The following is a 22986-nucleotide window of genomic DNA, read 5'->3' on the forward strand; positions in this document are numbered from 1 at the left end:
CCACCATGCATGCGACGGAAGAAACGGTTTCCTTTAGTCATGGCTTCCAATCCTACCAGGGATTCCATCGCGGATCGCGGAAGTGGGACCTCCGTTTAGGGTGACATGCTCATTGACCCGTGCTGTCAACACTCTGTATTGATATGCGTGAGCTATGATACACAGATGCATGTATGCTAATAATGAGGGTACGCAAACACTCAGGTACATAACTGGATAACATAACGACGTCACAGTGACTTGCTAAATCGTTGATCCGGGCGTCTACACAGTAGTATAGAAAGTGTCGTTGAAAACATCGGGGAACTGAGCGATTATAAATACTTGTAGCCATAGGTGTTTGTTACTTGCTATAGCTCACATCTGATCGGTGGTCGCGTCATATCAGAATTGCCTTGAGCGGGACGTAAGAAAGCAGGACCAGTCTGCAAAATGCCCGTAAAGGTACACGTGGAGTATTGGTAAGTCGTGATATAGTTTAGAACATGCATACAGTTATTTATTTATTTATTTATTTGATTGGTGTTTTACGCGGTATTCAAGAATATTTAACAAGTAGGCCTACGAAGGCGACTAGTGTTTTGGTGGGAGGAGTCCCAGGGAAAACCCACGACCATCCGCAGGCTGGTGACAGACCTTCCCACATACGATCGGAGATTCCTATATATATAACATTTGGGAATGTATATATGGCTTATGTATAATACCGGTATGTGCTTTGTAACGCGAGGAATGGCCATATAGATCTATGCACACTGTGGGGACTCGTGCAAGCTCTACCATTCATAAAACCGGCCGCCATCGAGTACAAGTGAAGGTTTCGTGGAGTGCGGAGTTTAAAAACAGTGAGACAAATAAATAAATAAACATCGAGAGATGTAAGATGTTTCATGAATTTCTCTGTTGATAGTCTCTGAGACTTGATAGTCTCTGAGTGTTTATTTTAAACACGTGTCACACTGTAAAGACAGAACACTGATTGTTGATTGAAAAACACTTTTCTACATTACTCGGACTGTAGCCAACTTTATGGTATTTTGTTATAAAATATCTTGTTTTCTCCTTATCTGACCCATGCTGATAACCGCTGATGTACATATACGAGAGGGTATATTAAGTTTGTGGACCTGTCGATTCAATCAGTTCTATATATAGAACTTTACGGTTGATATATTTAAGAAAGTATGGCTTCAGTCACGGCGTATACGCTGGAAGTGCCCATTAGTTTTGTACGAAGCTGCAGACCGAGTCCTAAAACAATGGACGCTTTCTTTTTTACTGCAGTTATCACAGCATACACCCAGTGATTGTAGCCAGTGTTTCCATTCTAGTATTCACATGTATTTTACACTAATTTGCTGTTTTTAGTCCCTTTCGATTTCCAAATAAAAAACTGTGGTCACATTTTGGCTTTAGTTTAATTCTTTATTGCCCTTCTAACCATACGCTCAAAAAATTAATCCGTTGATTTTAACAGAAAGTCTGCTGTCTGAATTATGCTAGAATATATTCTGTTAATGCAGCAGATTGTTCTGTTAAGGTGAACATAAAGTCAGACACTATTAAGCAGAATTAATTAATTAATTAGAGTAGTATTCCAGAGATGTTCTAAAAATATTTTAAAAAATTCTACACCGTTTATGAACAAAGTAAATAGTAAACAATCGTCAGTACCTAGCCACTCATTTGGTGACGCCATTTTGCCATGTTATACCTATCTAGAGTGACGTGACAAAACCTAGGAGCTCTCCCATACCATCGGTATGGGAAAATACAAAATAAAACGCCTGATTCCCAGCACAAGAGTATCAGCGGTAAGGGCCGATTTTTCTTTTAGATCGGCACTCGGTTAGTGTGATGTTCGTGGACACAGGCGTCGTGTTTTAGCCGTCCTGATGGTAATGCAAAAGTAATGCACAATATTCTTCTTCAAGCAATCACTCCCCCGAGGCTCACCCTGACAAGTTACTGCAGTATCATGGCCAACATTTACGCATTGTGACATGGGCAGCCGTTCTCAGTTCCCAGCTCATCAATGTGTACTAATACATGAATCAGTTTAACACTTAAATTGAACGAAAAATCAAATTTATTGTATTGATATCTGTCTATTCAATATAAGGCACCACACTGACAATCGAGAGCTAATAGTTCCTTTTTTTGGACGTCACATCCAATTATCACGTGACGCTTTCAGCGCTAGTGAGTGGCCAAATTGATAAGGACTTCTACAACATGGCTACTTGGAGTGAATTGTCCGTCAGTGTCATATCCCCAACGCTGAACTTCATCTTCTCGGCTCTCAAAACAGAATTTTTTACATATTTTTCTGTGATAACTGTGTCCTATATCCTTTTTTCTATGTATATATACTTGCAGACCTTACGTTCACTTTAAAAGTAACACACATATTCTATTAATTCAACATAACGATTCTATTAGACTGACAGAATATTGTGTTATAATAACAGTATACATTCAGCGCCCCTCATTCAGACGACATACTGTCTGTTAAAATCAACAGATTCATTTTTTGAGTGTAAAACCTTCGTCTTACAGATAGTTTTCTTGAATCCTGTAAAACATTGTATAACATAACTTACGACTGACAGTTTCATGACAACTATTAAAGACACTGCCCCATACATGGTAAACATACTTGACCCAGAATTATGACAGCTTCGTTTTCAAGGAAGCCCTGGAGTTGAACATTGCTTTATTGGTATACCGGTACTATATACAGAAATGGTGTTGTAATCTGTTGGTTTCTTCTAACTGGATTAAGGGAAGGGGTGCTTGTTATGGTCATACAGATATTTTCAACACCAGTTATATCTACATATTAAAGTAACATATCTCTTCCTTATACATGTATGTGTATGCCGCACAGGTTAAATGTCATTATACGTATAACTAAATGTACAGGTGTGAACCATTTTATGTATGTACATCAAGCTCCCACCCCCACCTCCCCGGTATTCTCAGGTCCCGGCCATGCTTTGAAGTTAAAGGTTCGAATCCAATTCTCTCTGCCAGGTAATTAGCAAAAGGCGATGCATAACTTCGGACAATACGTTTCTTTTCACCCATCATGGCATTATTATGAGATATTTCGTGTAGTTTCGACCTTTTCTTTCCTTCTCAAATTGTTGTCGGAAATATCTGTATTTTTCAGGTTGCTCAGTGTATGAAACACGCTCTCATGTATTGACCATCGCTAGCTCATTCACCCAAAGCGTTGTTGTCGTAGTCGATCCACACCTGATCAGTCAGACCACAGTTCGAATCCTAGTTCGGCCGCGTCTTCGTACCTGCATGGCGAAAGTCGGCCATTTACTACGGGCACTGAACCAATAAAACTGACCGACTTCATATCAGAGAAAAATTATTTAGTACAGCAGTTTTTTTAGTTAAACACTAACCAAAACAATGAAATAAATCTTATATATACGTTTTTCCATGGCATGTTTTCCTACCTACCATTTCTAGTTTACAGGATATGAAACATTTTATGCATGTCAAGCCACACAGATATGATTTTTTCCCTTCGCCCTGCAGGAGTTAATTGTCTCCTTATCATCGCTTTTCTTAATCCATTGCTATGAAAAATTTCCACCTTATTTCTTCTTTCCCCAGTTGTGCTTTTTAAGATGTTCATCTCTGTTTTCCAGAACACTGGTATGAAACTCCTCATGTATTTAGCCGCTGTTCATCTCTGATTTTCGGAACACCGGAATGAAACTCCTCATGTATTTAGCCGCTGTTCATCTCCGTTTTTCAGAACACTGGTATGAAACATGTATTTAGCCGCTGTTCATCTCTGCTTTTCGGAACACCGGTATGAAACTCCTCATGTATTTAACCGCTGTTCATCTCTGTTTTTCGGAACACTGGTATGAAACTCCTCATGTATTTAGCCGCTGTTCATCTCTGTTTTTCAGAACACTGGTATGAAACTCCTCATGTATTTAGCCGCTGTTCATCTCTGTTTTTCGGAACACTGGTATGAAACTCCTCATGTATTTAGCCGCTGTTCATCTCTGTTTTTCGGAACACTGGTATGAAACTCCTCATGTATTTAGCCGCTGTTCATCTCTGTTTTTCGGAAGACTGGTATGAAACTCCTCATGTATTTAGCCGCTGTTCATCTCTGTTTTTCGGAACACTGGTATGAAACTCCTCATGTATTTAGCCGCTGTTCATCTCTGTTTTTCAGAACACTGGTATGAAACTCCTCATGTATTTAGCCGCTGTTCATCTCTGTTTTTCGGAACACTGGTATGAAACTCCTCATGTATTTAGTCGCCTGTTCATCTCTGTTTTTCAGAACACTGGTATGAAACTCCTCATGTATTTAGCCGCTGTTCATCTCTGTTTTTCGGAACACTGGTATGAAACTCCTCATGTATTTAGCCGCTGTGTTTCTGATTAGTGTTTCTGGCAGAAGCACCATCAGTGTGACTTTAATCCCTAAGCATTCATTCCTTCTAAAGGATAACAATACCTGTCAGAATACTGAAATGCAACTATGTCATGTATTCCGCCGCTGTGCTTTTGATCGTGACATACGGCTGAAATACTACCATTGTGGCGTTGAAGCCCTATCATTCTTTTATTTTATTATACGGATAGAAATAGCTATTTTTCAGAACTCTGTATACTGCTATGAAACGTCCCATGTCTTTTACATTATTCTGTGTTTCTCCCCGCAACACATCGCTGAAATACTGCTAATCCGATGTTAATCCCTAATCAACCCTTCATTCTTAAGGTCAGCATCACAGTTTTTTTTTAGCATAAATATATTTCTCCTTTCTGTGTTTTCCCGTGAGCAGCGGCTCCTGAGGGCACTCCTCCCGGTACCGGGAGCTCCGCAGGGTCATCCTGCGTGAGGTGCCCGATGCTGAGATCGACGGAGGTACCGGCCGCTCAAGTAAGTTCTGTGTAAAACTATATCTAATGCATTCTTCACTCACAACATTCATATTGAAACCAAAACCACGGATTCCATAATAACAAGTCTGTCAAGTTTAATTTTATCCTGTTCGTTCATATATTCAGTTGTTACTCAGAGTTACCTGTAATTTCTCTTAGCGACGGTTACTGTGAAGTTGCGAGAGGGTGAGGATCGAGTTGAGGTTGGATCACATACAAGCACACCTTACTGTACCCGAGAGTCTTGCCAGATGTAGTCGTTTTTTCAGTTTTTTAACCAATAATGAGCGGACGGATTTTTTCTCAACACATTTTGCTCAGATCGCTTTTTATGTGCTCGGTAAAATATCTTGTGTGATGTAATCTATGTGTGAACGGCCCTTCCATGGACAGATGACGAAGTTTATCAGTAATTAATCAAATTTGTCAGTCAACAAACAAACCAGATCTGACATCACTTGGTCAGTCAATGAATGTTTAATAAGGTCTTTCGCTGGTCGAGGAGTGAAAAGCGCTACGTTCTTATCCATCGTATGTATATCCAACAAAGAGGCGAGGTGAAAATTCAGTTCTCAATGGAGCATTTCCGGCAGTTATAAATACATGTATATCTACAGAGTAAAGTCAAACAAACATTTCTTTTCACAGCATCGTTTGAGATCACGGTCAATGGCCAGCTGATTTTCTCGAAACTGAAGAACAAGGGATTTCCCGACTTTGATGAGGTAAGATCTATGGACCTCCTGTCTGTGGTGATGTGAGTTTGGGAATTCCTGTTTGAATGTAAGGCAGAGATTTCCTGACTTTTATGACATCAACTCTGGGATTTCCTGTTGATGTGAGTTTGGGAATTGAAGTCTGAATGTAAGGTAGAGATTACCCTACTTTAATGACGTAAGCTTCGGGGATTTCCTGCCTATGGTGAGGTGAGTTTGGTAATTCCTGTTTGAATATAAAGCAGAGATTACCTGACTTTTATGAGGTGAGTTTTTGGATTTTTTTGTTTTGTTGCGAGGGAGATTACGAATTCCTGTCTAAATGTACGGTAGAGATTTCCTGACTTTCATAAGGTAAGTAGGGTTTCCTGGCTATGGTGAGGTGAGTTTGGGAAGCCCGGCTCTAAGTCTTACACTAAGAGTAAATGTACGGTAGAGATTTCCTGACTTTTATAAGGTAAGTAGGGTTTCCTGGCTATGGTGAGGTGAGTTTGGGAAGCCCGGCTCTAAGTCTTACACTAAGAGTAAATGTACGGTAGAGATTTCCTGACTTTTATGAGGTAGGTGGTATTCAATGACGAGTTTGGGAAGACCGGTCTTACTCTAAGGAAGAAATTTCATGACTTCACTGTGATGTATTTGAATTTGGGATTCCCTGACTGATTCCCATAACGTATATTTTTATTGTATATAAGTGATGAGATATGCCTTGGGATTCCCTGTCTTAGATGAAGGCTACGAATTGGGGAATTCCTGTGTTGGATTAGGTTTAGGCTTTGGGGATTCCCTGTCTTAGATGAAGGCTACAAATTGGGGAATTCCTGTGTTGGATTAGGTTTAGGCTTTGGGGATTCCCTGTCTTAGATGAAGGCTACGAATTGGGGAATTCCTGTGTTGGATTAGGTTTAGGCTGTGGGGATTCCCTGTCTTAGATGAAGGCTACGAATTGGGGAATTCCTGTGTTGGATTAGGTTTAGGCTTTGGGAAATTCCTGTCCTAAATGGGGTATACGCCTTAGAGAATTCATGTCTTTGGTGAGCATACGCTGTGGGGATTCCCTGTCTTGGATGAGGTATGCACTTAGGAGAGTCGTGTCTTGGATGAAGTATATACTTTGGGGACTTCCTTCCTTGGATTAGATATGCGCTTAGGAGAATCGTGTCTTGGATGAGGCTTATACTTTGGGGGCTTCCTGTCTTGGATGAGGTCTGCGCTAAGGAGAATCGTGTCTTGGATAAAGCATATACTTTGGGGACTTCCTGTCTTGGATGAGGTATGCGCTTAAGAGAATCGTGTCTTGGATGAGACATATACTTTGGGGACTTCCGGTCTTGGATGAGGTATGCGCTTAGGAGAATCGTGTCTTGGATGAGATATATACTTTGGGGACTTCCGGTCTTGGATGAGGTATGCGCTTAAGAGAATCGTGTCTTGGATGAGGCATATACTTTGGGGACTTCCTGTCTTGGATGAGGTCTGCGCTTAGGAGAATCGTGTCTTGGATGAGGCATATACTTTGGGGACTTCCTGTCTTGGATCAGATATGCTCTTAGGAGAATGGTGTCTTGGATGAGGTATATAGTTTGGGGACTTCCTGTCTTAGATGAGGTGTCCGCTTAAGAGAATCGTGTCTTGGATGAGATATATAGTTTGGGTACTTCCTGTCTTGGATGAGGTCTGCGCTTAGGAGAATCGTGTCTTGGATGAAGCATATACTTTGGGGACTTCCTGTCTTGGATCAGATTAGCGCTTAGGAGAATCGTGTCTTGGATGAGGTATATACATTCGGGACTTCCTGTCTTGGATGAGGTCTGCGCTTAGGAGAATCGTGTCTAGGATATGGGTATACGGTTTGTTGAATTCCAATATTGGGAATCCACGGTGTAGGGTTGGGATTTGCTGACTTTAATGACATATTTAAATGAATGATCCTCCTTGATGAAGTAGATGTTTTGGGGTTAGACATTCCAGGACTTTGATATATTAATTTTCCGAAATTCTTAACTCTGTAATTAGACAACTTTTATCAATACCGGCTTAAATAGTTCCCGTATTTAATACATGTTTAAGCCTAAGTTTAGGCATTGGATTACACTGCAGAAGTCAATTTTGTGATTACTGATCTTTGATAAGTTCTGGTTTAAGGAGCATTTCCCATAAAATCGCTGAGAGGCGATTGTTCTTTCCTGTAATGAGTCACAATGTCTCGGTAGTTTTGCTCCCAAATTAAACACATGGTTCACAAGCACCGTGGCGTAACAGACGAGAATGATACCTTTTTACACAGCTTGGAACCCAGATGTACATCCGAGAAATGTGCCTATGTCTTGGCTTGAATAGTGTACATTTAGATGTTCCCTAATTTTGACGATTGAAACTTACTTATTCCTTGAATTGGATGTTCTATAGAGTCAAGGAATCCTGAACTATTTGATTTATTTATTTATTTGATTGGTGTTTTACGCCGTACTCAAGAATATTTCACTTATACGACGGCGGTCACCATTATGGTGGGAGGAAACCGGACAGGGCCCGGGGGAAACCCACAACTATCCGCAGGTTGCTTCCAAACCTTCCCACTTACGGTCGGAGAGGAAGCCAGCATGAGCTGGGCTTGGAAACCTGAACTAGGATGGGGAAATTGACAGGGGTTTCCTGTTATGATAGTGTAAATTAATCTCCTACAGTTAGGTGATAAATAATTGAGGACTTTGCCACTTTTATAAGGCGATTCCATGCAAATTTCCCGTTGAGATTTGTCAACAGGGCTCATTTTCACAAAACTTGGTAAATCAATTTTTAGCAACTCACCTCGTCAATCAATTCACCATACAGGTCTAATTTCAAAACGACGAAGTTACCTGAAATGTAAATGACGAAGTTTTGAGAACGTGCCTCTTGAAAGTTATTTTCAAATATGAAGTCCAGATTTAAAAAAGACGAAATGGTAACGATCGACTTGTACGTGTACACATGCGATTGTATTTGCAGATTGCGGATACCGTCAAACGGGCCAGTCGTGGAGAAAAAGTGGAGGAAACTGACAAGACTGTCAGTTGCTCATGCACTATTCTGTAGCGGAAGTCTCAGGAAGTTATGGGAGATGTATTAGCGCTATCTGGTGACGGATGATGAGGATTATATCATATATACCTAAACGCAGGTCCATTTTTCTGTAAAATTTCCAAATTGTATATTTTCGTACTTTTCCCATTTTTTCTTATAAGTGACATATTTATTGGACATGGACAATGACTGCACTTCTAAACACCTAAAACTTGCAAGTCTAGTTTATCGTGGAATTAAAACACTAATAAGGTGAGGAAAAAAATGAACATGAACATGTTCAACAACTGAAATGTGAAATTAAAATCCACTGACATTTTGTACAAACCGTATAAAAAGGCAAGGATGGAATGTGGTAAAACAAAATATACGTCCCCGGGGTGCTATATACGCAGTTCCCGTGGAAACGGTGGTCAAGCACTAATCTTTGGGCGTCAACAGAAAAAAATCTTTTCAATGACGGGGAGACGGGAAACCACGTAACGTGAACCCGACTCCGCCTGATGATCCAGAAGAATTCTTTTGCGCGCAGATATCAGTGTTTTTTCATCGATTACCATGGTAACTAACTCCCAAATATGTAGTAATTATTTTGTTAGAATATTTATACTCAGTTGGAGCTCTAATTTGTCCTGTAGTACATGTTTTGTAATGTGTATATATTTGTATATTGTTTCCACCTCAGTACTGTTGATACTTTTAAATACTCAATTGTTGTGGGCCTGCACTTGCCATTTTCTGGTGCTGTCCTTATCTCAGCATTGATTTCGTCTGCAGGCAGAAATTACGTTATTCAAACGTTACTGCTACATGTAGGCCTTTATACATGTATTTTCACACCTACACCACTCTACTGCTACACGTAGGCCTATATACATGTATTTTCACATCTACACCACTGTGCTGCTACATGTAGGCCTCTATACATGTATTTTCACACCTACGCCACTCTACTGCTACACGTAGGCCTCTATACATGTATTTTCACACCTACATCACTCTACTGCTACACGTAGGCTTATATACATGTATTTTCATACCTACACCACTGTACTGTTACACGTAGGCTTATATACATGTATTTTCACACCTACACCACTGTACTGCTACATGTAGGCCTATATACATGTATTTTCACACCTACGCCACTCTACTGCTACATGTAGGCCTCTATACATGTATTTTCACCCCTACACTACTGTGCTGCTACACGTAGGCCTATATACATGTATTTTCACATCTACACTACTGTGCTGCTACATGTAGGCATATATACATGTATTTTCACACCTACACCACTGTGCTGCTACATGTAGGCCTATATACGCGTATTTTCACACCTACACCACTGTGCTGCTACACGTAGGCCTATATACACGTATTTTCACACCTACGCCACTGTACTGCTACATGTAGGCCTATATACATGTATTTTCACACATACACCACTGTACTGCTACACGTAGGCCTATATACATGTATTTTCACACCTACACCACTGTACTGCTACATGTAGGCCTATATACATGTATTTTCACACCTACACCACTGTACTGCTACACGTAGGCCTATATACATGTATTTTCACACCTACACCACTGTACTGCTACATGTAGGCATATGTACATGTATTTTCACACCTACACCACTGTACTGCTACATGTAGGCCTATATACATGTATTTCCACACCTACACCACTAGGCCAAAAGATCCTTCAAACGTCATGCAGTCCGGATAATACAAATAAGCAAAACCTTCAATGATTTGTTTTGTAGACTTCTTCACTGATTTGAGATATCGCCTGTGTATAAATCCTTTGCGTGTTGGACATCCGGCCGATTCCACAATGATAACTAGTTCTGACTTCAATCAGAGTTTCTCATGCGATGTTAAAGGTTATTTTGGGGCCCTTCGGATTAAAATTTTCACCCCGCCATAAATGTCATGTTAGTGCAAATATGGCAGTATACCAAAAACTGAACATTGTGCATTTTAATAGTGAAAAAAAACTAAGAAAAGAGTGAGGTAAATAGACTGAAAACGTCCTTCACAGATACGGTCGCACAACTGAGTGACGGCCTTATGGCCACATATGGTCCATCCACACGAAAGAGACAGGAAATACCACTGATACTTGGCTAACTCTTCCATATAACCTAGGCCGCAATGACCCGTATATCACCCACTCTAAATTTAAGCGTAAAATCAGTATACATACTTATATACCAATATATGACTCTGAAGTTTTCTCACAAGTACATATATAAATGTATCTTAAATATTCTGTTTTTATTTATAACTTGACTTCACAAAAGGACTTCTGTCATTGCTAAGTAATATGGTTGTAACTTAATTATTGTCTGTATTGTCTTCAATTTGTTTTCATTATTGCTACATAAAAGAAGATTGTATACAGAGACATTTGTGCCTTGAAGTTTTGTCTTCTTTAGTATGTAAATCAAACCAATCGAACCAATGTGACGTATTTTCTGTGAACACCATCGATTTTCGAGAGTATTGATTGAGTGAGTGATCGGTATCTAACGCCGTTCTCAAGAATATTCCACTTAAAATGTGACGGCCGTAAGTATACTGATTTTGCAGAAACTGGAGAATCTGGTATAAACCAAACTTGCAGAACTTCCATTCGTGAGAAACAGATTTATCCATGGGATATATTTTGGTAGATAACAAACGATCTCTTGGAACGAAATCCATGTAAGTGGACCTAAAACGGCCTTGCGATCGCAGCTGACACCACCATCAAAGCTCCCAGATGAACATGTGACGACGGATGATCAGTTCCACGCTCACTTTACATCACTGCCACCATGTGCGAGATAGACTTGACCTTTGGCACCTGTGCATAGCACGTAGGCACGTTTAAGCTTAATCTCATCACCTGTGAAAAGCTCTGCATATGTGGAATAAGCTTTGAATGTTTAAATTTGCACCACTTTCCGACTTATTTCTCTTGCGAATTAGTCCCATCATTTATCCAATACCCACGTCCTCCTCTGTACATGTAAGATGGGAAATTGTAAAAGTGATCGGCCCTGTGTAGGATTCGAACACACGACCCCATCGGCGATGATTGTTATTAGTCACAATCTACATCCCTGACCTAGTACATTTTTAAAAAAAAAAGCCTCCTGTAGTATAACGGTGTATTACAGTTTCTAAACAAAGAACTATCTTATAACGTCCATATGTAAGTGAAACACAATGGCATAACCATCCACCAACTAGGTCTGCGTGTACATGTAACGGGTAATGTGTAAGTAAAACACTGAGTAATGTTTAATACGGCATAGCCATCTACCAACTAGGTCTGCGTGTACATGTAACGGTTCATATGTAAGTGAAACACCGAGTAATGTTTAATACGGCATAGCCATCACTCAACTAGGTCTGCGTGTGCATGTAACGGTTCATATGTAAGTGAAACACTGAGTGATGTTTAATACGGCATAACCATCCACCAACTTGGTCTGCGTGTACATGTAACGGTTCATATGTAAGTGAAACACTGAGTAATGTTTAATACGGCATAACCATCCACCAACTAGGTCTGCGTGTACATGTAACGGTTCATATGTAGGTGAAACACTGAGTAATGTTTAATACGGCATAACCATCCACCAACTAGGTCTGCGTGTACATGTAACGGTTCATATGTAAGTGAAACACTGAGTAATGTTTAATACGGCATAACCATCCACCAACTAGGTCTGCGTGTACATGTAACGGTTCATATGTAAGTGAAACACTGAGTAATGTTTAATACAGCATAACCATCCACCAACTAGGTCTGCTTGTACATGTAACTGTTCATATGTAAGTGAAACACTGAATAATGTTTAATACGGCATAGCCATCCACCAACTTGGTCTGCGTGTACATGTAACGGTTCATATGTAAGTGAAACACTGAGTAATGTTTAATACGGCATAGCCATCCACCAACTAGGTCTGCGTGTACATGTAACGGTTCATATGTAAGTGAAACACTGAGTAATGTTTAATACGGCATAACCATTCACCAACTAGGTCTGAGTGTACATGTAACGGTTCATATGTAAGTGAAACACTGAGTAATGTTTAATACGGCATAACCATCCACCAACTAGGTCTGCGCGTACATGTAACGGTTCATATGTAAGTGAAACACTGAGTAATGTTTAATACGGCATAACCATCCACCAACTAGGTCTGCGTGTACATGTAACTGTTCATATGTAAGTGAAACACTGAATAATGTTTAATACGGCATAGCCATCCACCAACTAGGTCTGCGTGTACATGTAACGGTTCATATGTAAGTGAAACACTGAGTAATGTTTAATACGGCATAACCATCCACCAACTAGGTCTGCGTGTACATGTAACGGTTCATATGTAAGTGAAACACTGAGTAATGTTTAATACGGCATAACCATCCACCAACTAGGTCTGCGTGTACATGTAACGGTTCATATGTAAGTGAAACACTGAGTAATGTTTAATACGGCATAACCATCCACCAACTAGGTCTGCGTGTACATGTAACGGTTCATATCTAAGTGAAACACTGAATAATGTTTAATACGGCATAGCCATCCACCAACTAGGTCTGCGTGTACATGTAACGGTTCATATGTAGGTGAAACACTGAGTAATGTTTAATACGGCATAACCATCCACCAACTAGGTCTGCGTGTACATGTAACAGTTCATATGTAAGTGAAACACTGAGTAATGTTTAATACGGCATAACCATCCACCAACTAGGTCTGCGTGTACATGTAACGGTTCATATGTAGGTGAAACACTGAGTAATGTTTAATACGGCATAACCATCCACCAACTAGGTCTGTGTGTACATGTAACGGTTCATATGTAAGTGAAACACTGAATAATGTTTAATACGGCATAGCCATCCACCAACTTGGTCTGCGTGTACATGTAACGGTTCATATGTAAGTGAAACACTGAATAATGTTTAATACGGCATAACCATCCACCAACTAGGTCTGCGTGTACATGTAACGGTTCATATGTAGGTGAAACACTGAGTAATGTTTAATACGGCATAACCATCCACCAACTAGGTCTGAGTGTACATGTAACGGTTCATATGTAAGTGAAACACTGAGTAATGTTTAATACGGCATAACCATCCACCAACTAGGTCTGCGCGTACATGTAACGGTTCATATGTAAGTGAAACACTGAGTAATGTTTAATACGGCATAACATCCACCAACTAGGTCTGCGTGTACATGTAACGGTTTATATGTAAGGGCAGCACCGAGTAATGTTTAATACGGCATAACCATCCACCAATTAGGTCTGCATGTACATGCAACGGTTCATATGTAAGTGAAACACTGAGTAATGTTTAATACGGCATAACCATCCACCAATTAGGTCTGCATGTACATGTAACAGTAAACTATATTAGGCCTGCACGAGTATCTCCGAAAAAACCCCCCAGTTATTTCGACTCCATATTTTACAGTCTGATCACTGGTATGAAATGCCACATTATCCAATCAAAATGAGTTGTTTTCGGAGGTCAATCTAACCAAGGAACTATTTTTATACCTGGAGTTCCAGTGGAAACTAATCCGGAGTGAGACATTTTCTTTAGACCTACAATTTACGACCAGCAATTAACTAACTGTCGGCATGAATATTTATATACATCTAGTCATAAACAAGAGTAACGAGAGCAACCTTCCAGTGCTTATACTAGCAATGGCTAGGGGGAATTTCCCTTTAGCTTAGTTGAAAGAACGCTGGACTTCGACTGATGAGACCCTAGTTCGAATACTAGTGTGACCAGCGTTGGTAAATCCTTTAACCATTGCACATAGGTAATGACTCAAAAACGTGTTTCCAAGTTTAGTGTAATAATGGCCATAAGCCATAATGATAATAATAATGGATATACGTTAAAACCCAGGCATTCATGCATTCATTCATTAACTATGTCGGCCAAAAGTTCAAGGGAGGCAACTGGAACATCGATTGGATGACTGAATGACATTGTTCGCCCACCAAGAGTTGTCTTCGCCTGGCATGTTAAAGCGACGAAACCTGTACACACACACACACACACACGTGGGGACGAAGTTAGAAATGGGGAAGACGAAGAAACTAGACGAGTCAACAGCCGAGGACGGCACAGACGACAAAACCGTCTACCAAGAAAAGATAAAGTTCCTGAGTCCGATATCACAGCCGCTGGCATCCAGAAAACTAACGAAAAAACTATACAAAGTCATCAAGAAAGGTGAAGACCAAAGTGTAACAACAACAACGCCACTGTCGCCAGCCGGTTCAGGCATGGTGTTTTACGCCGTACTCATTTCACTTATGCGACGGCGGCCAGCATTATGGTGGGAAGAAACCCACGACTATCAGCAGGTTGATGGCAGATCTTCCCACGTACCGGATTTTAAATCTAAGGTCAACTCCTCGGTGACGGAAAGCAAACTTAAAATCCTAAGTAAAATATAAAGTCTAGACTTGGTTTCAGGGAAGGCAAACCATCATTCAGTGTGAAAAGAACATCATATGGAGGGCTTCTGTAGCAGAAGGGTGGAGTGCCTGGCACAATTCCAGGGCTAGTCTTCTAACAGTCTAGCTCAACCACAGTGTTATGCCTTAGCCAGTATTCGAGACTGCTCAGAAACTGAGGCTGTGAATGTTCCTACATGTATTCTTAGTAAAACCCACGTGTTGTTCGATTGTTGGCCTAGCTTGTTAGAAAGAAACCCGAAGAAACATTAAACCGTTATGTTTGACTTCGCTATGACGTTGGTAGCCTAAAAGTGCAGCTAGAATTCAACTTTCTCTTAGAGAAGATGTAAACTACCCACGTCAAACTGAAGCCAAACTGAAGCCAAACATGGTGGTGGAGGAAACCTTAAGTTGATGAGTTTTATGTTTATCTTCAGGTTTCTTTATAAGAAGGTAGGCCAACAAGGAAACAGTATGTGTATTTGCTAAGAATACATGAAGGCAGATTCAGAGCATAGGTTTGATGGAGTGCTCCAAGCGCTTCAGTATGATCTTGTCTACAGCCAGATAATAGCATAGAGATGTGGTAGGGCTAGAATATTATAAGGCTAGCCCTAGAAGTACGGTCTGTTTTCCTCAATTTTTGATATTTACCTGTCTAATCAGTGATTAATCATCACACTTAAAAAGTTGTCGTCAATCGATTTGTCGCAAGCACAGCATTGGTCCGATATTTTCTTAAGCCGTGCTAATGATTCCTCGTTATCAAATGACTGAAAAATGTTAAGTACGATGTTGAACTCTGACCATACATACATACTGAGTGAGTACCTGAGATTCTTTGTTAATGCTTAAAGCTACTCGCTGTGCTGATAACCTCGACATATTTGACAAAAGCAGGTAACTGTATCCGATATGGGTTTGGGCCCATGCTTGGCGAGAAGGATTTAAAAACTTTCTGGAGAGTTCAGAGTGATTGCTAAAAGCTGTAATCTCACCTTGCATTCTGAATTGGTATCTATTCCACCAATCTTGCTAATTTCACAAAGTGAATCCATTTCACCCATATTTTTGTTCAACTTTCCCTCATTTACATGAAAAGATGACAAATAATGTAACTTTGGTTGTTTCAGAAGATAGTTGGAAACTAGATCTAAGACAGTGTGTTCTGGCCATGTCACATCTGTGTTTGGATTTGTACTTGTGTTTTACTGTGTTCTGGCTGTGTCACATCTGTGTTATGATTTGTACTTGTGTTTTACTGTGTTCTGTCTGTGTCACATCTGTGTTTGGATTTGTACTTGTGTTTTACTGTGTTCTGGCTGTGTCACATCTATGTTCGGAGTTGTACTTGTGTTTTACTGCGTTCTGACTGTGTCGTGAGTTGTACTTGTGTTTTACTGTGTTCTGGTTGTGTCCCATCTGTGTTATGATATGTACTTGTGTTTTACTGTGTTCTGGTTGTGTCACATCTGTGTTATGATTTGTACTTGTGTTTTACTGTGTTCTGACTGTGTCACATCTGTGTTAGGATTTGTACTTGTGTTTTACTGTGTTCTGGCTGTGTCACATCTGTGTTAGGATTTGTACATGTGTTTTACTGTGTTCTGGCTGTGTCACATCTGTGTCAGGATTTGTACTTGTGTTTTTTCGTGTTCTTTCCATGTCACATCTGTGTTATGATTCTTACTTGTGTTTTACTGTGTTCTGTCTGTGTCACATCTGTTTGGATTTGTACTTGTGCTTTACTGTGTTGTGGTTGTGTCACATCTGTGTTTGGATTTGTACTTGTGTTTTACTGTGTTCTGGCTGTGTCACATCTGTGTTTGGATTTGTACTTGTGTTTTACTGTGTTCTGGCCATGTCACATCTGTGTTTGGATTTGTACTTGTGGTTTACTGTGTTCTGGTTGTGTCACATCTGTGTTTGGATTTGTACTTGTGTTTTACTGTGTTCTGGCTGTGTCACATCTGTGTTTGGAATTGTACTTGTGCTTTACTGTGTTCTGGCTGTGTCACATCTGTGTTTGGATTTGCACTTGTGTTTTACTGTGTTCTGGCTGTGTCACATCTGTGTTTGGATTTGTACTTGTGCTTTACTGTGTTCTGGTCATGTCACATCTGTGTTTGGATTTGTACTTGTGTTTTACTGTGTTCTGGCTGTGTCACATCTGTGTTTGGATTTGTACTTGTGTTTTACTGTGTTCTGTCTGTGTCACATCTGTGTTTGGATTTGTACTTGTGTTTTACTGTGTTCTGGCTGTGTCACATCTGTGTTAGGATTTGTACTTGTGTTTTACTTTGTTCTGACTGTGTCACATCTGTGTTTGGATTTGTACTTGTGTTTTACTGTATTCTGGCTGTGCCACATCTGTGTCATGATTTGCACTTGTTTTTTACAGCCAATAAACAGAAACAGCTGCGAAAAGGAGTTCGGGAAATCCAGAAGTTCATTCGGAAAGGAGAGAATGGGTTGGTACAGATTTTCAGTCCAGTCTAAAGTTTGTGTAAGTGAGAAGGCCTGCCAGCAATGTGTGGATGGTCATGAGTTTCCCCCAGGATCTTCTCGGTTTCCTCCCACCATAATGCTGACCTCTGCCGTATTAGTAAAATATTCTTCAATCAAATAAAAAATAAATCTAACATTTGTTTTCGGCCAATGTGGCATGTATACCTGTCAGGTAAATAATTTGTGGTTGTTGCTGGTTGAAATACCACTTAGGTGATCAATTCATCGTTCAGTCACTCAGTTTTCACACATTCCATCCTTGCTGGGGACACAAACTCTGCTTAGATCGTGAATCCATATGACTTCTTGTGTTTTCACACATTCCATGCTTGCTGGGGACACAAACTCTGCTTAGATCGTGAATCCATGCGACTTCTTGTGTTTTCACACATTCCATGCTTGCTGGGGACACAAACTCTGCTTAGATCGTGAATCCATGCGACTTCTTGTGTTTTCACACATTCCATCCTTGCTGGGGACACAAACTCTGCTTAGATCGTGAATCCATGCGACTTCTTGTGTTTTCACACATTCCATCCTTGCTGGGGACACAAACTCTGCTTAGATCGTGAATCCATATGACTTCTTGTGTTTTCACACATTCCATCCTTGCTGGGGACACAAACTCTGCTTAGATCGTGAATCCATATGACTTCTTGTGTTTTCACACATTCCATCCTTGCTGGGGACACAAACTCTGCTTAGATCGTGAATCCATGCGACTTCTTGTGTTTTCACACATTCCATCCTTGCTGGGGACACAAACTCTGCTTAGATCGTGAATCCATATGACTTCTTGTGTTTTCACACATTCCATCCTTGCTGGGGACAAAAACTCTGCTTAGATCGTGAATCCATATGACTTCTTGTGTTTTCACACATTCCATCCTTGCTGGGGACACAAACTCTGCTTAGATCGTGAATCCATGCGACTTCTTGTGTTTTCACACATTCCATCCTTGCTGGGGACACAAACTCTGCTTAGATCGTGAATCCATGCGACTTCTTGTGTTTTCACACATTCCATCCTTGCTGGGGACACAAACTCTGCTTAGATCGTGAATCCATGCGACTTCTTGTGTTTTCACACATTCCATCCTTGCTGGGGACACAAACTCTGCTTAGATCGTGAATCCATATGACTTCTTGTGTTTTCACACATTCCATCCTTGCTGGGGACACAAACTCTGCTTAGATCGTGAATCCATATGACTTCTTGTGTTTTCACACATTCCATCCTTGCTGGGGACACAAACTCTGCTTAGATCGTGAATCCATATGACTTCTTGTGTTTTCACACATTCCATCCTTGCTGGGGACACAAACTCTGCTTAGATCGTGAATCCATGCGACTTCTTATGTTTTCAGACTTGTGATCTTGGCTGGGGACACAAACCCCATTGAGGTGATCTGCCACATGCCCCTGGTCTGCGAGGAAAAAGGGATGCCCTATTGTTACACCCCCTCAAAAGAGGTATGTCATAAAGCATTGCCATAGTTATGCACAGTTCTTGGCCTCCTGATGTGTAAAGAATCCAATTCGAAAATCTTGACTTTCTTGACGTGTTCTTTGCAAGTCTGTAGTGGACAGTACCACCGAGTGATTTATGCTGGAATGCTACATGGAAACATGGCACTGTATGGTTTATCCTGTACTGTATTGAGCAGAGAGGCCTCTACCAGAGTACAGCCCCACTATGCTGCATGGTTCACAACTGCACGGCTGTTCTGCAGTACTACAAGGTTGATTGCTGCCTGACAGAGCCATGGGTGTGCAGCCATTGACTGCACAATCCACACATGAATTATCTCCCTTGTCACACAACAGCAGCTATTATGTCATGCATGAGACTGTGGCATGAGATTAGAAGTGAGCCTATTGATGTAGGCCTATACAGTATGTAGGCTATAGGTCCAAACTCTTTTAATTTAGTGGACAGCATAATTACATGTACATAGAAAAACATGACATCTTTCAGCTAAAATAACGGAAAAGAACATACCAAGTTTGATGATTGAAATGTTGACGTTAGCCTAAGGTCGCTTCATGACCCTCGGGCCATGGAATTAGATTTGTCCTAAATACATTCAGACAAGGGTTAACTGTGAACTGTTGCCAGTTGTTGACAGCGCAGTATGGTCTGCAGCTGGTCAGTACCATGTGACCACGGCTTAACTGTGTACATGTGTACTGTAAATGTCCAACCTTTTCAACCAATAAAACACTTCTTTCAGTGGAATTTATGCCTATAATTATCATGAAACTAATGTCAAAAATGATTTGTTTGTGTTGCTAAAGATACAAGCTTCATTTAACTGTGCAGGTTATTTCTCTACACCTCATAATTCTCTGAGAATGTTTCAAATATTGGTCACAGAGATGGTTGAAAATATGGCAGGATTAGGCTATATGTAGGTACAATAAAGGGAAATACTTTTTCTGAATAAATTTTCAGAAATATATCCAGGAGACTTACTCCAGTTGTAATGGGGGCCTCAGGGGCTGAGATGGTTACCCCGCTGGGCACAGTTGTGAGGGGGCCTCACAGGATGAGATGATTACCCAGTGATGGGGCCAGTTTCACAGAGATGTTGTACATGTACGATAATCCCACATATAGGAGTACGATAATGTAATAATGACGTACAAAATATTGTATGACAATGTACGATCAAAAAATGTCGTACACTGCTTTGTGAATCCAGGCCCATGTTTGAAGGGAGCATCTGACCATTGATCAGTGGGGTTGCATGTTCACATCCATCTTTCACTGTTTTCTCTTAAAGGCAAAGAAGACGCTGAAATAAAGTATTTATCAGATAAAAAACCATTAAACACTGTCCAGGAAAACTTTAATTTTTTGAAATATTTTTCTAACCCACTAAAATGCATTTAAAACAAAGGATTCTATGGTGTTCGCTTGGGACCCAGAGGGTATCAGTGAGGGTACTGATATCAGTCGCAGCCATATTTTGGCTTGAAATAGTGTGTGTCAAATGGCAAAAAGCTGAAGTGACATCACAGGTTTCAGTATGGTCAGAAAACGCCACAATAGAATCCAAAGTGTTAAATGCATTTTACTGGGTCAAAAATTATTTAAAAAAAATATAAAATCAAAACTATTTTCCTGGACAATATTTAATGGCCTTTCATCTGATGTGTAAGCCTGCTTCATTCTAGTGTGTCATTTGCGTTTAAGTCAAGGTGTTTGTCATGTCCGTCTGGCAGGGCTGGTGGGTTACTGTGGGATAGGGTAAGGTGGGTGGGTTACTCTGGGATAGGGCAAGGCTGGTGGGTTACTCTGGGATAGGACAAGGCTGGTGGGTTACTGTGGGATAGGGCAGGGCTGGTGGGTTACTGTGGGATAGGGCAGGGATAAGGTAAGGTGGGTGGTTTACTCTGGGATAGGGCAGGGCTGGTGGGTTACTCTGGGATAGGGCAAAGCTGATGGGTTACTGTGGGATAGGGCAAGGCTGGTTGGTTACTGTGGGATAGGGCAGGGCTGGTAATTTACTCTGTGATAGAGCAAGGCTGGTGGGTTACTCTGGGATAGGGCAGGGCTGGTGGGTTACTCTGGGATTTGGCAGGGCTGGTGGGTTACTGTGGGATAGGGCAGGGCTGGTGGTTTACTCTGGGATAGGACAGGGCTGGTGGGTCACCCTGGGATAGGGCAAAGCTGATGGGTTACTCTGGGATAGGGCAAGGCTGGTGGGTTTCTCTGGACTCTTCAGTTCCCTCCACCCATAAACCTGACTGCTTTCTTATAAGTGAAACAGTCTTAGGCATGAGCATCAAGCAATTAGTCACTTCATTTGTGATGTCCTGTCTAATGCCTAACCCCATCTGTTTGTTGGTTTCAGGACCTGGGTGCGGCCCTGGGGTCCGTGCGCCCCACCTGTATGGTGATGGTCAAGCCGCACGATGACTACCGGGAACTCTACGACGAATGTTCTGCCGCCCTCTCAGAACTTCCACTTCCTGTCTGAGCTCCGGGGGACCTTCTTCACAGAGAAGGGGCTGTCTTATCTTGACAAACACTTCAGACAAAAGTCTCAGAAACTGTCACCGTAACCTTTTTTGTCTTTTTTGACAGTGGAACCAAACGAAATGGATCATTCCGTGCCATCCTATAAGAAGTGAAATGCTACAGCTCAGTCTGAAGTGTTGTTCTGAACTGTTTCATCTGAGCGCCATCTGTCTAGAACACTAAGACTGAGATAAGACTCACTCTGTACTGAGGGCCAGCTATTATGGCTCGTACAGATGGTTACATGCAGGGCACAGCCAGACTTGAGAACCAGGCCCCAGGATCACAAAGTGATCTTAGACTTAAGGCAAAATTTCAAGTAACTGTAACATTGTTACAAGGTGAAAATTTTGTTGGAAACGTAAACTGTGGGTAAGTTATTGTACAACAATTGAAGGTTTGCCTTATGTGTAAGATCGATATGTTTGTTAATAGCCAGTGATCTATCATTTGTTTCATTCAGAGCCCAGAAAGTTCAAGCATCTTCAAATAAAACATCTCTTAATCATTAAATGTTGGGGAGTTAGGACTTTTTTCTTTAACCAGGTCAATTCTTATAATTTTGTGTTGATTTTCAGAAAAAGTAGAATGTAATTTCTCTCTTGAACAATTTTGTTATTGGTTCAAATGTCAGTAAAATGTCAGTAAATGCTTGACGAGGTGCCATGGGTTCTGCAAAACCACAAAACTAATCCCCCTTATATTTATTTATTTGATTGGTGTTTTACGCCGTACCCAAGAATATTTCACTTACACGATGATGGCCAGCATTATGGTGGAAGGAAGCTGGACAGAGCCCGGGGGAAACCCACAACCATCTGCAGGTTGCTGACAGACCTTCCCATGCAAGGCCAGAGAGGAAGCCAGCATGAGCTGGACTTGAACTCACAGTGACCGCATTGGTGAGAGGCTCCTGGGTCATTACGCTATCTCACTTAGAAGTGATGTATTTTATGACACACTTCTTTTAGTGCTACATCCTACTCAAGTACACTTCTGTAAAGTGCTTTGCTAACCATATGAACGCGACTTGATGTGCTAACATGCAAATTTCACTCTGAGGCATGGTTTTGCCTTGCATACATTTTATGTATTTCAGGCCAAGATTTTTCAGCTTGAAGACAAAAGGCATAAGCATAAATTTATCTCTGCCAGCCAATTGTTACAAGAAGCCAGGGCACAGTATATCTGTGCCACAAGGCAGATTTCTTTCGGCTTGCTCTACA

The 22986-nt window shown here is 40.9% G+C and overlaps 1 protein-coding gene and 1 long non-coding RNA gene across 2 annotated transcripts; both read left to right on the forward strand.

Annotated features, from left to right (window-relative positions):
• The first annotated feature begins 273 nt into the window (after positions 1-273).
• On the forward strand, positions 274-8781 carry LOC135462868 (uncharacterized). Its single transcript, XR_010443503.1, has 4 exons — positions 274-461; positions 4836-4933; positions 5584-5660; positions 8643-8781. It is a non-coding gene; the product is annotated as an uncharacterized LOC135462868 (long non-coding RNA).
• A 6032-nt stretch (positions 8782-14813) lies between these two features.
• Positions 14814-22253, forward strand: LOC135462913 (H/ACA ribonucleoprotein complex subunit 2-like protein). The gene is made up of 4 exons (XM_064740221.1): positions 14814-14994; positions 17626-17695; positions 19101-19206; positions 21594-22253. The coding sequence occupies exons 1-4, from the start codon at positions 14841-14843 to the stop codon at positions 21717-21719; spliced, it is 456 nt and encodes a 151-aa protein (XP_064596291.1). The 5' UTR covers positions 14814-14840; the 3' UTR covers positions 21720-22253.
• Positions 22254-22986: the final 733 nt, after the last annotated feature.

Source organism: Liolophura sinensis, chromosome 2, assembly GCF_032854445.1.
Source record: "Liolophura sinensis isolate JHLJ2023 chromosome 2, CUHK_Ljap_v2, whole genome shotgun sequence".
Taxonomy (NCBI): Eukaryota; Metazoa; Mollusca; class Polyplacophora; order Chitonida; family Chitonidae; genus Liolophura; species Liolophura sinensis.

What these genes read in the sequence shown, in the direction of transcription:
- LOC135462913 (XM_064740221.1), top strand. Translation starts at nt 14,841, where the DNA reads ATGGGGAAGACGAAGAAACTAGACGAGTCAACAGCCGAGGACGGCACA. An exon ending in ATTCGGAAAGGAGAGAATGG is followed by an intron (nt 17,696 to 19,100) that starts GTTGGTACAGAT and finishes TTATGTTTTCAG; the next exon opens with ACTTGTGATCTTGGCTGGGG. An exon ending in GTTACACCCCCTCAAAAGAG is followed by an intron (nt 19,207 to 21,593) that starts GTATGTCATAAA and finishes TGTTGGTTTCAG; the next exon opens with GACCTGGGTGCGGCCCTGGG.